The 13,676-nt window shown below is 37.1% G+C and overlaps 1 protein-coding gene across 1 annotated transcript; it reads left to right on the forward strand.

The window, feature by feature from the left end:
- Nucleotides 1-759: 759 nt before the first annotated feature.
- On the forward strand, nucleotides 760-13,460 carry LOC149534770 (Target of Myb protein 1). Its single transcript, XM_089807689.1, has 3 exons — nucleotides 760-1,393; nucleotides 3,187-3,468; nucleotides 12,849-13,460. Exons 1-3 carry the CDS (start codon nucleotides 890-892, stop codon nucleotides 13,260-13,262), a joined length of 1,200 nt encoding a protein of 399 aa, XP_089663815.1. The 5' UTR covers nucleotides 760-889; the 3' UTR covers nucleotides 13,263-13,460.
- Nucleotides 13,461-13,676: the final 216 nt, after the last annotated feature.

Consider the following 13,676-nt stretch of genomic DNA (forward strand, 5'->3'; position numbering starts at 1 on the left):
TTATTCCAATACACACACACACACACATATATATATATATATATGTGTGTGTGTGTGTGTGTGTGTGTGTATTTATTAGACTATAATATAAATCTAGTATACATCAACAAAAGCACACCAACAAAAAGTTTATATTTGTGATATTGTTATCAGATTCAATTGTGTAGTTTTTGAGTCAAACTAACTGAACCATGATTCGAACCAGTTCGTGAGAACCCATCTTTCATAAGAATGAACTAAACATTCAAACACCCATTCCATCTAAATGTTGCTTAAAGAAATGAAATACTTAAACTCTCTTGAAGATCACTTATTCCAATACTACTCCAATTAAAAAACTTAACTATAAAGTTTCCTTTAAAATTAAATCAACTTTAAAAAAACTTATATTTATTTTATTAACACTAACAAACTATAACCCCACTTTACACATTTAAATTTTTAACATCTTTATTTTATTTGCTTATAATATAATTATTGTAGACATTCAAAAATCAATACACTTTTATATTGCACATTAATATACCCAAACCCATACCCAACCACTGCCCTAAAGAAACCTACAAAACTAAACTATATTATATAATTAAAAAAGCTAGACACGAACAAAAACAAATAAAATACTTGGAAAAAAATTCCCATACATTACACGGTTGTTGATGCAATAAAACGTGTAACGTTCGCCACACGCGTTTTTGAGGAATTTCCTTGTTCTGGAAGGCGTCTATCTATATAATCTTGACTTCATAAACGTTAACGAACTCCCAAAACGCCTGGAAAAATCCGCCCTTTTTTTTTTCCATAAACCGGTTTGGATTGCAGATCTGACAGAGAGAAGGATTCAGGACGAGAGAAATCAGAAGAGCACAGCACAGAGAATTAAGATTGGATGGAGAAATTCAACGCCTTCGGCGAGAAGCTCCTGGTTGGGGGAGCGGAGGTGGGGAGAAAGATGAGCGCAGGCATGAGCAGCATGAGCGGCAAGATGAAGGAGCTCTTGCAGGTTGCGACACCCGCGGACAAGATTGTGGAGGAAGCCACAAACATGCAGCTTCAGGAGCCCGATTGGGCTGCTAATCTCAGGATCTGTGATATGGTCAACGCCTCCAAGCTCACCGGCCAGGATGTGGCCCGGGCTATCAAGAAACGTTTCGCTGTCAAGAATCCCATGGTTCAGTACCTTGCCCTAATTCTCCTCGAGACCTGTGCCATGAACTGTGACAAGATGTTCTCTGAAATTGCTTCCGAGAAGGTGCTTGATGACATGGTCAAGCTCATTGATGATCCGCATACTATTACCAGCAATCGGAACAAGGTCTTGCAATTGATTCAGGCCTGGGGGGAGTCTGATAACGAGCTTCGTTATTTGCCAGTCTTTGAGGAGACTTACAAGGTTCTCAATTTATGCAACCCTTCCTTTTAAATTATTATTTTTGCCTTAGGTTCTCAATTGGGGTTTAATAGTCTTAAACATCTTGAACGTTATCTCAATTTCGTTTTTTGTTATAAAAATTCATGCCAGCTGAATATCTATATCGGGCCTGAATGGGTGTTAAGATTGTCTGAGATCCCATTTGTGGGCAAGGGTTTTGAACTCACGGCCTGGCTCATGAGTAAACAGAGCCTTGCCAATCCGGCTACGCTGGAGTATTTTTTCAGGCAACAAGATGTTAGTTGATGTTGCCAAGCGTAGGTTGTCTTGATTTGAATATTGAAACTGTGCTTCCAATACACATGCCCATGTTCTTAGCCGTTCAAGTTGATCACGATTGGCGGGCCAAATCTCTGTCAGGTTATATATTTTGCCAGTCTTAGGCAGCTGATCCCTCTGACACAAGGACTGCACTTATTTGCATGGGGACTCATGCCATCCATAAGGAAATCCCGGTAGACATAGCCTATAGGGCCTGCCCAACCCATTAATCTCAGTTGTGCTTGTAGTGACCACAACTGGAAAGCTAAAAGATCATTTTTTTAATCTGATTGTCATAAAATGGTGTTCTCTAATTTATGTGCACAGCCTCGAGAACACCCCTTCATTTGGGGACAAGTCAGAGCTTACGTTATCACCGATCATGCTCTCTTATATGGTATGTTTAATTCTTGAATCTACCAACCAAATGGAGAACACATGCATTGCTGTAGATTAGACTTTAAGTTCTCAAATTCCTTTACTCCAATGACACTGCCTTCTTGGTCATAGAAGCTTTGACTTCCTGTGTCATTAACTTTGTTGGCAAAATAGTCAATGCTCCCCTCGGGATTTGTGACAAGGGTCTAATGCCTCTAGATTCTGTAAGTCTAGTAGTTGTATTGGGCATTGATAGGTCAATCTTTTGTTGCAACAGCAACCACACTTGTAACAAATGGTATCAGAGCTTGATCACAGGTTTGAATCCCCCTGCTGATGAAAGATTATTGGCAAAATGGTCAGTGCTCACCTCGGGATTTATGACAAGGGACGAATTGCCTTTTGTGGATTCTGTAAGTCTAATGATTGTATCGAGTATTGACATGCAACCACACTTGTAACAAATTTGTGGATCTCATCTTTGTCATTAATTGACTTTTCAGAGGTTGATCAGCAGCTTTCTTCACCGTCTTCCTCATGATAGCCTCTAGGGATGATTTCTAACATGTAAAGTATCTTTTAATGTCAATTTTGTGGACCAGAGCAAAGTCTCTAATAATTTAGGAAACATATTTTGAAATAATTGGTTATTTTATTAGTTCAGTCTGTCAAATGAAATGCTGGGTTTAGTATTCATTTGTTGATGGAAATTTTTTTCCTTGACTTTGTTGTGAGTAAATGGGGAGTCTTGAACATAATTGGGAGTGACTTAGTTCAAATCCAGGATTTTGAAGTCAAAAGGTAAGGGGCATCCTATATAGACAGAGGATGATCGGTTTGGAAAATGTTAGTACTTATTATACAACCATTCTCAAAAGTTTCTATTTTCTGCCAAATATATGTCACACAACTCCTTTTAGGGTAACGATAAAAATTTTTGTACAATCAGACGTGTATATATCTACATTTACTTAGCCATGTGACAATGAGTGATACATTTTTTCACATTATTGAATTTCTATAGAATACAATGAAGAATAGGTTTGCAATTTCTACTAAATGAGAATGTCTTTATATTTACAGTACTAGTAACAGTACAGTTTTGTACATTGCAGAGCTTGAAATCTAGAGGGTTAAGATTTCCTGGGCGAGACAGTGAGACTTTGCCTCCAACATTCGCTGGCGGTTTCTCTGATATTGGCACTCAGTCATTCACAGGTCATGATGGACATTCTGCCACTGGACTTGATCAACAGCAGGGATACAATGATGCTTTTATTCCTCAGGGCGGAACCTTAACAGATGAGCAAAAAAAAGAGGTGCTTGATGTAGCAAGAAACAGCATTGAACTTCTATCAACTGTTTTGAGTAGCTCTCCTCAACAAGAGGCACTTAAGGTAACTATTGTTTAGTTGAATGGTGCACTTTATGCCTGGCTGTAACTATTTTATATTAGTCTAAAATCTATATCCCAATGCAAATGTTTGTGTTTTGCACGGTTGCGAAGAGTATTGTTTGGTTTTTTTGCTTTCAGCAAGGGACATTTGCTTGCCAGATAGCCATGCTTATGGCAGGTGCTGCATCTAATCTGGATGTACTCATGAATTATTGGTTAATTTGATTTACTAAATGTTTGGCTTAAAGGTAACACTCTTTGGAGTGGCTGATCCAGATCAAGTTCAATGTAGAATCATGTATGGTCTGCCGCATCTCTGTCCAAACTTACTTGAGAAGAGTAAATATAATTTCCTATTGAATCTTACAATACTAGAAGCATGCATTCAGTTCTAGCTCATGTGGACGGACTGGGAACAGAAAGAAATTAAATGAAAATGAAGAATAAAACCATAAAAGATTAAATACTATTCCAATTCCAACACACATCCAAAACTAGAGTGAGAAACCAAATGCAGAGAGATCAATTGTGTAGTTCTTGCTAAAGATGGTCAATTATGTAGATCAAGTTGGTTGAGTAATTGGGAGATAGAGTTGTAGGAAAAACAAAATTATAATATTTTCTTTTTGGTTTTACAGATATAGTTATGAAATGGGCGGTGGAGATTAATTTTTTTTTATTGGTTCAGGTGGCTGAGTGTAAATCAAGATTTAATAAAAATTAATTTTTATCAAGGAATGTGGAAAGGGGAAAGGGAACTAGGTTAGTAGGACTTCGGAAAATGAATTAGGCCTCGGGAAATTGGGCAAATAATAATAATAAATAATGATAGTTTATTTACTTAATATACAAACAGGTATAGTATAAGTGATGTTAAAGCGGGGTATATTTTCCAGGTGTTTAAATTTCATTGCTCTTTGAGATGGCATTGCAACTGAGCAAAGAAATGCCATTTCAAAGAAGAATTAAACACACTGGATTTGGGAGAGATTGATCAACAACGGAGGTAATATGCTTCCTCGACAGGGTTAGATGGGTTTGAAGAACAGGGTAGTGGAACCATGATTTGAAATATGATGATGTTATAGCAAGATATTGCAGGGACTTTTGCAAATGGAAACAAATGATAATACACACAAGCAAGCCTGTACAAATGATGCATAGACAAATAAAGATGTTGCCCCTCGACGATCTGAAAACTTATAGATTGATTGATGATGATAACCATTGTTAACTATAATTTCAATGTAAGGGATTTCTTAGATTGAGGGTAAGAGGAAATTTAGGATGCTATGCCATCAGTTTGTGTCACCTGCTATTGTAGGTTTGTACAATACAGCTTGAAGACAAAAACCTTAATTTAATCAACCTTGGTGTTACAATTGTTGCATCTACAAGGTTTTTCTATAAGTGTTCATGTAAGAGAGAATTAAACTCCAAATGACATTCATTTTACTGATATTGTCTGTCAATGCAGTTGATATCACAGGAATAACGAGAAGTCCTCTGACCTGATTGATGAGTGCAATCTATTTGTAATATTTTTATATTGATAATTGTTTACAAATATTCTGTCCATATGAAACCAATACAAGCTCTTGTGAACTCAACGATGGGACTAATGATATCTCCTTTTGATAAACCACACTAGAAACTGCCTATTGAAAGCCAGCAGTTGCAACTTAGAAATCTGATTATTTAGAAACCCCCTCCATAGTAGTAGCCGACTATGGAAGACCAAATAGTCCCCACTCAGAATTCAATACTAGATGTCCCTCTAAGATTTGAACTTGGGGTCTCTACAATGAGGACTCAGTGCTTTAATCAATTAAGCTTAACCCCTTGGACCAATCTATTTGTAATCACAAATAAAGTATATGATAATTTTTAGATACCTATAAGTTGGATTTGAAAGGGATGTTGAATCCTAAGCAAAATATAAGACAATTCAGAGAACAGATTTTTTAACATCCGATTAGATCAGGCATGGCTAGTTAAGATAACCTAGTTAGCTGTTTACATTTAAAAATAAGATCTCTACATTGAGTTTGGTTATCCCATTTAAGGATTCACGAACCAGGAGATGCTTTTTCAAGTAAAACTTCTAAAATAGATTTTCCCAGGGTTTTTTGGTAGATTTGTATGGTTCAGACGTCATTTTGCAATAATTGTTTCCCTTTTCTTAGATTCAAGTCTTATGTCATGAATCCAATCGGTTCAACCCTGCTGCTACTGTATTTTTTAAATATTTTATTTTTATTTTTATTTTTTGTGTCATCTTTCAGAAATAGACAGACAGAGTGAGGTTTTTGGTTTTGGAATTCAGTTAGAGTTGTCCAAACAATAACAGGTGGAGATTCAAAAACAATAATTGAATACTTGAAAAGATCAATTGAGTTAAGGCTTATTTCCAACATACCCGGTGTCCAAAGCTTAATTTTATTGCAATACATCAAAGTACCAGTAATTATAAATCTGCTTTAATTCCAGCAAGCAACAAATGTTCAGATCTACTCTTATTTAAACACCAGGATGCCCAAACAGGGGTAGATAATGGAAAGGAATAAGCAATTGTGTGTTGGGAAAAGAAACCTACAACTGTTGTAGGAAAAACAACATTAATTGAATTAGAAACCTCAACAAAAATTCAGCCGGTACAAACCCAGATCTGCAATAAAATAGTTCCAATTTGACCTCTGAAATGAAGCCAAACCACCTGCAACAATTTGTTTGGTCTTTCACAAACACAAAGACACTATAATCTTGCAGAGTGTGTGTTCCCAGGAAGACTCCAAAACCCTAGTCGCCATAGCAAGGATGAAAGATGAGAGCAAAATATTAAATGTGCAAAAAATCCCCTTTCCAACAGCAAAAATTGCCCATACAGGGCTGGCATCCAACCTAATTAGGGTTGGAAAGACCTTTTTCAACCTAAATTCCCTTTTCCACTTAGGCGCCCAACTCAGGAGAAAATAATTTTTTAAATTATAAAAACCAAAATGACTCAATAAGCCATTTAATTTTAATTTGTTAAACAGACTATAGTTGCTCGCAAGAACTTAGGAGAACATTATTTTTTAAATTATAAAAACCAAAATGACTCAATAAGCCATTTAATTTTAATTTGTTAAAACAACTTGGAAACTGAATCTGGTAGAAGCTCGGGTCTCAGTGAGTCCACTCGGTTAATCCAAGGCCAAGTTAAAAAATTTCATTTGGTCCCAAAAAATTAGGAAACAAATTTGCCTGTCACTGAACACAAGGTCTCACTCTCACTCTCCCTGGATAGAGTGGGGACATCACATCTTACATAGGGTCCTGTGCAGCTGCCTGGCTAATAATTTTATGCAGGGTCTCCTCAAACATTTTATGAGTTTTTTTGGAGCAAATTGTTTTTATGGTTTATTTTCTCCGCTTAATTTAAGTAAATGCCACATTTTGATCATTTGTTATGTTTGAAATTTGAACCAACTAGTTCGGGTTTGAGTACATGGATTCGATACTCGGGTTTGCCAAATTCATTTTTGGGTTGGGTTTGTCTGTACAAAAACTAATTAAAAATCATAACTATATACATATTTGCAGCCTAAAATCATGACTCGAAGTTTAGAATACTACAACAAGTGAACATAACAAAAATTAAATATACCACTCAAATTTGTTAAAATCTGTTTTAGTGAACATTAAAAAAAATTAAATATACCACTCAAATTTGGTAAAATCTAATGTTACGATAAATATCCATTCATTGTTCATTAGTATAATGGACTTTGTTTACAATTACAAGGGACCAACAATATTCCTTAATTCGTAAAATCTGGTAATTACTTAAAATAAGCAGGAAAAAAAACCATGGAACCGTTGGCTCTCAAGAAACTCTTAAAATGTTTGAGCAGTCCTTGCTTAAAATTATTAGCTAGACAACTGCACTGACCGACCTATGTAAGAGAAACTATGAAAAGGGGAACAATTATTACAAAACTAAAAAGTGCTTATTAGAGTTAAATATCTGTTTTTTTGCTTATCTCTTTCTTAGATTTATTTCTATTTCTAATGATCACTCCTCTCTTACATTTCCATATTCTCTCTGTTCAATATGGAAACTTTCTCATTCTCTCTTCAGAATGTTACTATTTTTCTCCTTGCTTGTTATAAAAACATTCTTGTGTATACTTGTATATGTATCTCTGCTTAATAACACATTAATTATTTTACCATAATATGCTATCAGAGCTATTTTTTTCGAAAAATAATAATATCATTTTTGAAATTCTCTGAGTCATTTTTTGATATAGGTTTTGATTATGTTTAATTTCTTTGTGAAATTTAAAACTCAAGATTTTCAACATACTTCTCCTGGGCGTGCTAAACAAATTGTTTGCAATGATATTTTCTAAAATCTGTCTGGTTTCTGTGTATATATTATTTTTTCTTTGGGCAACTTTTCTCCTGCAACTCGTGCGTCATTTGCCTTTACCTGCTCGTGCAACCATCTTCCTCTGAAAAACATCTTGCTTTTTGGCATTTTTGGGCTTGCATTTGATGTTTTTTGTGAGCTTGTTTTTCTGAAAATTCGTGGCCTTTTTGTTTGGGCATTTTCGACTTGTCTTTTTCTGCACATCTTTTACAAAGGGCAGTATCTAGGGTGTTTTAAAACCTCTATTTCTGATTTTCATCCAGCATTTTTGTTCTCCATTTTTAGAGTCAAACCTGCAGTTTCTTGGTTTTTCCAAAAATGGCTACGGTTTCTTTTGAAACTCTTCAAGTGCTTCGTTGTTTTGAAAAACTTTGTAGATTCTTGGTGAGTTTTTGGCAGGGTAACGTGACTCGCGGCGAGTCACGTGAGTCAGCGAGCTGTGCTAACCTCGCCGAGTCATAAAGACTCGTGACCCGCGAGCGGCGAGTCACGAGGAGTGACTCGCGAGTCACCAAGTGACTCGCGTGACCCGGCCTCCTTGACTCGGCCACGATAGGCTTGAAATCGGGCCTTTAAAAGATAATTTTTTACATGTTTTTTTAATGTTTTTTTTTACATTTCAGAGACAAAGGGTATCAGGAAAGGAAGAGGAATTGCTGTAATCGATTCACAAAGCAAGTCTACAGGAAAGAGGAAGTGGAAGAGCAAAAAAAAAAAAAAAAGACGACGACAAATTGAAACAGTTCGGAATGAGTAATGTATGATGCCAAAAGGAAGGGTAGACATAAGCAGTTGCCAAAAAGAGTGTGGAATTGGAAGAAAATGACAGAAATAGTGTGTTCCATGCAGTTTTGTGTGAGTTTCAGAGTGCTAATTTTAGGACCTCGTGGGGGCGCTGCCCCTCGACTCCGTCGGGGGCGTTGCCCCCTGGACCCCTAGTCGTTGCGGATATCAGTCGTGGGAGTTTGACCAGTTGAGAAGAATTGGAGCTGCTGAAGGCATGGAGTGTCTGTGTACTAGAGACGCTGAGAGTAGGTGTTGCTTGTGAGGCTGTCTTGGTGGATGCGTAGAGAGCTCGGGAGGAGCTGATCATCCAGTTGGAGGCAGTGCAACGACACTTGGCTCAGGGTACCGAAGAGTTGGAAACAGAGAAAGCAGCACGGGTGGCTATCAAGGTCAGCTAAGGAGATAATATTGTGTTAGCAGAGGCTACAGATGCAACGTGGTTTGGAGACCAGTTTGGTGCAGGCATGGGATGAATGTGAAAGTGATGAGACAGAAACAGATCTATCTTGTTATAGTTAGTCAATTAATATATTTTGTTGTTAATTTGTCTCAGATATCGTGTAATTGTCGTCCGGAGACGACCTTTCTTTTGTGGGGGAATGATGTTGTCGGTAAAATGTATAGTGTGGCCAATGGGTAGATTAGTATCCGAACGGGCACGTGACGCTTGAGTCACCCCTTCGGAAAGATATATGTACATGTCCGAGATGGACTTTGGAATCATCAGTTAGAATTGATAGATCCTTGTAGTCATTGGAATCAGAAGGTAATCTGCAAGTGCATACATGAATAAAGTACCTGTTCTGAATTGAATCGTGTTATACATGTGTTAACTTCTTACCCTATGCGGTAAACAACTCATATAACCCTAAAAGGGCTCCCATAACAGTCTATAGTGATGTGTTGGATTTCATAATGCATAAATGATAATACATATACATTTTGATGGTTTGCATGGATTTATCTTAGTTTGACTTTAATTACTAGTAATATAGTATCTACTTTTAGCAATTTACCTTTGTAAGTTTGTAACTTTGTAGTATTGTACATATGTAATCGATGTTTGACTTTTAAGTTTTAAGTTTTTAACTTTAAGTATGTGGCATGTGCATTATGATCAAATTATCTTCTATTTAATGATGTTATTGTGTCTTTACGCTTTATTCAATAATGGGTGCATGGAATGTTCTTTAAATCCTAAAAAATCTCAAAATTTTGAGATTTTTTCACTTTGCCAAGTCACCGCCGAGTCACCGCCGAGCCAGGTCACGAGTCAGAGCCGAGTCACGAGTCAAGTTACCCTTGCCGAGTCCGAGCTGAGTCCGAGTCTCGTTACACTGGTTTTTGGAGATCTCATCTGGGCTGGTCTCCATTATTTTTGTGTGAATCATTTTCTGTGCCTTGATTTTAGAGCCAGCAGATTCAGAATATAATTTCAGATTCTTTTAGGATTGTTCGAGCTCTCTTCTAGGTGTCCTTTCATTTTCTCTGGGTCTTTTGTCAATCTTCCTTGAAGTTCGTGTATTTGTCCTTTTTAGATATTCACATGTTTTGAGTGAAAAAACGTGACATGACATCTCTCATCAATCTTCTCTTGGAAGGCAGCTAATGATTCAATGGAAAGAACCACGACACCTGGAAGTGGAGAATTATGACAATTTTTGAGTACCGTTGCCTTGAGATGCTTGTTTTGGGTACTGGTACTCGTCCTAGTACTCGTCCTACCACAATCAATGCTACCACAAACCATTATTGCAGAACATATAGAGCGGGTTCCCCTGCAATTTTTTTGTTTTGAAGTTAGATTGACCTTTAATGGAGGGTTTTAGAGTCAAATATCTCTATTTTTGTTTCCATAATCTCTCTCTAATTCCAACAGTCACTTATCTTTTATGTTTCCATATTCTTTTCTCTGTTCAATATGGAAACTTTCTCTTTCTTTTTCCAGAATGTTTCTATTTCTCTGTCCTTGCTCATTATAGAAACATTCTTATGTACACTTGGATATATTGATCATTTATGATCTTTGTTTAATAACACATTCATTATTTTACCATAATAGTCCTCACATGAGCCATACAGAGTGAATCCACCCAAAAGTTCTGCAAAAATCAAGTCCATTATATTTTGTATTTAATACTTAGTCAAATTAAAATAATAGAAGGCTTTTAGACAATGTCCCCAAGAATATGCCTAGCATAAAGTTTATTCCAAACCTTAATCAATCACTGGAAATCGAGAAGGAAAAACTCTGAACAAAGTGATCCTCATTCTTTGTTGTTTTATACATGGACCCCTTTCCTTGATTGGTGGTTTGTGATTTAGGACACAACAGACTTGGTTGAAAGGTCAAACCGTCAATTCAATCCATGAAAAAATAGGAATAAAGTGCCATATAATCTACCATTCACTAATAATGATCTTGGGATGTGTGGATGGGCAATCTTACTGCAAGGAGATTGCAATCTTACTGTAGAAGAGGAAGCAAAAACTGCAATACCTGTCAAATTGCAGGGAACCCCTCATCCAGACTGATCCTCAACACAAACTGGGTTCAAACCTGACTTGGGCCTGGGAACCCCTCATCCAGACTGATCCACAACACAAACTGGGTTCAAACCTGACTTGGGCCCGAAGGGAATGAACTGGAAGCATAGATTTTGAAGATAAAATCTGAAAGTAAATGAGAAAAGGGAGGGAAAACAAAATATGCAGCCGGGTAGTTAGTCAGTGGCTGCACATCTTAAGCTTGGACTTTCAAATCCTATATTCAGCTGCTCCACTAGTGTAGGAAGCGATTCCAAGTATGCATTGTGTTAGTTAAAAACTAGCAAGGGGCCACCTGCGCCTTAATCAGTTTTGTACGCAGTCATATTTGACGGTGCTATTAATTTTGAGTTTTAAAGCCTTTTTTGTTTGAGTTGGGTATAGCTCAAGTCAGTTAGTTCTTACGAAGTTTAGTTTTGGACCTTTTCTTAAGTAAATTGGGGGGCAGTTGTCATTAAACTCTGTGAGCTCATGGAGATTACTAAGTTGGTTTTTGAAAAACACTATTTTTGTCTATTATGCTATATTTGCTATGTTGCAGGGTTTGTACCCACAGGCCTTGTACCCGGTGCGGGCACACACCCGATTCGGGTGCGTATGTGGGCACATGCTGGGTGCACACAGGAAGCTTGCCCAACGCTGTGGATCTGCCAGGGTGCGCACATGATGCTTACCCAGTGCTGTGTACGTGCCAGGGTGTGCACCCAGCGTGGACCTGCGTGCACGTGTGGGCCTACTTTATAAATGTGGGCCCAAGTGAAAAAACACATTTTTTTTTGTACAAATAACACTGAGCAGAACTATAACTTCAACACAGTAGTCAGTATTCACATACTAAAATGTTCATTAAAAACACATTCTTCAAAAAATACAGATTATTCTTTCAACTTAATAGAATAGCAAGGAGAGCTCCACAAATGTGTCCAATCATAGCATACATGGACATCCACCACAAAAATGTGTCAATTCAACCGTCGTCTGGTAACCATTCATGACAAACACATTGATAACCATGGCCAATCTCGAAGCTTAAATATCACCTGGACAGACAAGCTTTGAAACACATCATAATTCTTGAAGTGACTAGAGCATGCCAAGGGAAAACCTAATAAACTCTGTTTACTCAGAATAATAAATGCAATGCCTAAAAAAGCTGATAGATGGTCATTGGTAATTAATGATTTATAATTAGCAATGCAAGAATTGCATTAAGCCACCTTCAATTGTTTTCGCATCAGAGGACTGAGTCAATATGAAAAATATGGAAAAAAAAACATTTTGAAGAATAATTTTTAACTACTGTTTGGTATTTAATATATATCTTTGACATTTGACATTGATCAATGATCAAGTATCATACTATGAATGATTTAGCTTTACAGTTCTGTATATTTCTCTTTTTTTGTGTACATGTATATCTATCTATCTGTATATGTGTACACATGTACCCACACACACCCAAGTCCCCAAAACAAACTTTCACTCACCCATGTGCCAGGTTCGTGTACCCACACCCTCCGCTGCATGCGAATCGGTAACTTAGTGGACTTGCTTTCATCTTTGAAACTTTACAATTAGTCCAGTATTTGTAGCCTGGAGGCAATGCCAACTAACAAATACATTTGGTGCAGGATGACCTTACATCTACATTGGTAGAGCAATGCAGACAATCACAGTTCACTGTACAGAGATTAGTGGAGAGTGCTGGTGACTCTGAATCCTTCCTTTACGAGGCATTGAATGTCAATGATGAAATCCAGCACGTCCTTTCCAAGTATGAAGAAATGATAAAAGCTTCAAAACCAGAGCCTGCCCATGTTTCTGAACCTGCATCTATACCTGTTGTTGTGGAAGAGGAAGATTTGCCTGGAGCTGCCCATGAAGAAGCTCTCATTAGGAACCACACTCCCAAGTCGTCCTCAAACAGTCAACCTAGATTTGTTGAGGATGATGCAATGGCGGATCTAGATGATATGATATTTGGTAGGAAGAGTGGAAAATCTGGTGGGCATGATTCTCGTAAAGATGAAGACAGTCTTATTTAGGTTTCTTTCATATTTTTTTGCACAGCACTATTTTCATCTCATGTATATTCAGATTTTGAGCTTCGATGTATGAAGAATGGGGGTATCTTATTGTAAATGATTGCATAACTTTCAATAATCTTTGATTCATACATTCTGGTTATTGTTGATTTATGTAGGTAATACTAATTATTGAAGGACACCCTTTATTCTGTCCAATACAGTCTCTCGCTTGTTCATGACTTCTTGTTGCCTTATATGCGATCAAGGAACTTAGTCATCTGTATTGTGGGGAAACTCAACTAATATTACTTATTAGCATTTCGAATTCTTGCTAGTGATGCTTGAAATAATACATCAATCATACAATTCATTTTGTTTGTTGGGGAGACTTTACTAGGTCACATTTTTTCCGACATTTCATAATCTCAGAAA

This window comes from Cupressus sempervirens, chromosome 10, assembly GCF_028749045.1.
Source record: "Cupressus sempervirens isolate cs-2001-9-10 chromosome 10, ASM2874904v1, whole genome shotgun sequence".
Taxonomy (NCBI): domain Eukaryota; kingdom Viridiplantae; phylum Streptophyta; class Pinopsida; order Cupressales; family Cupressaceae; genus Cupressus; species Cupressus sempervirens.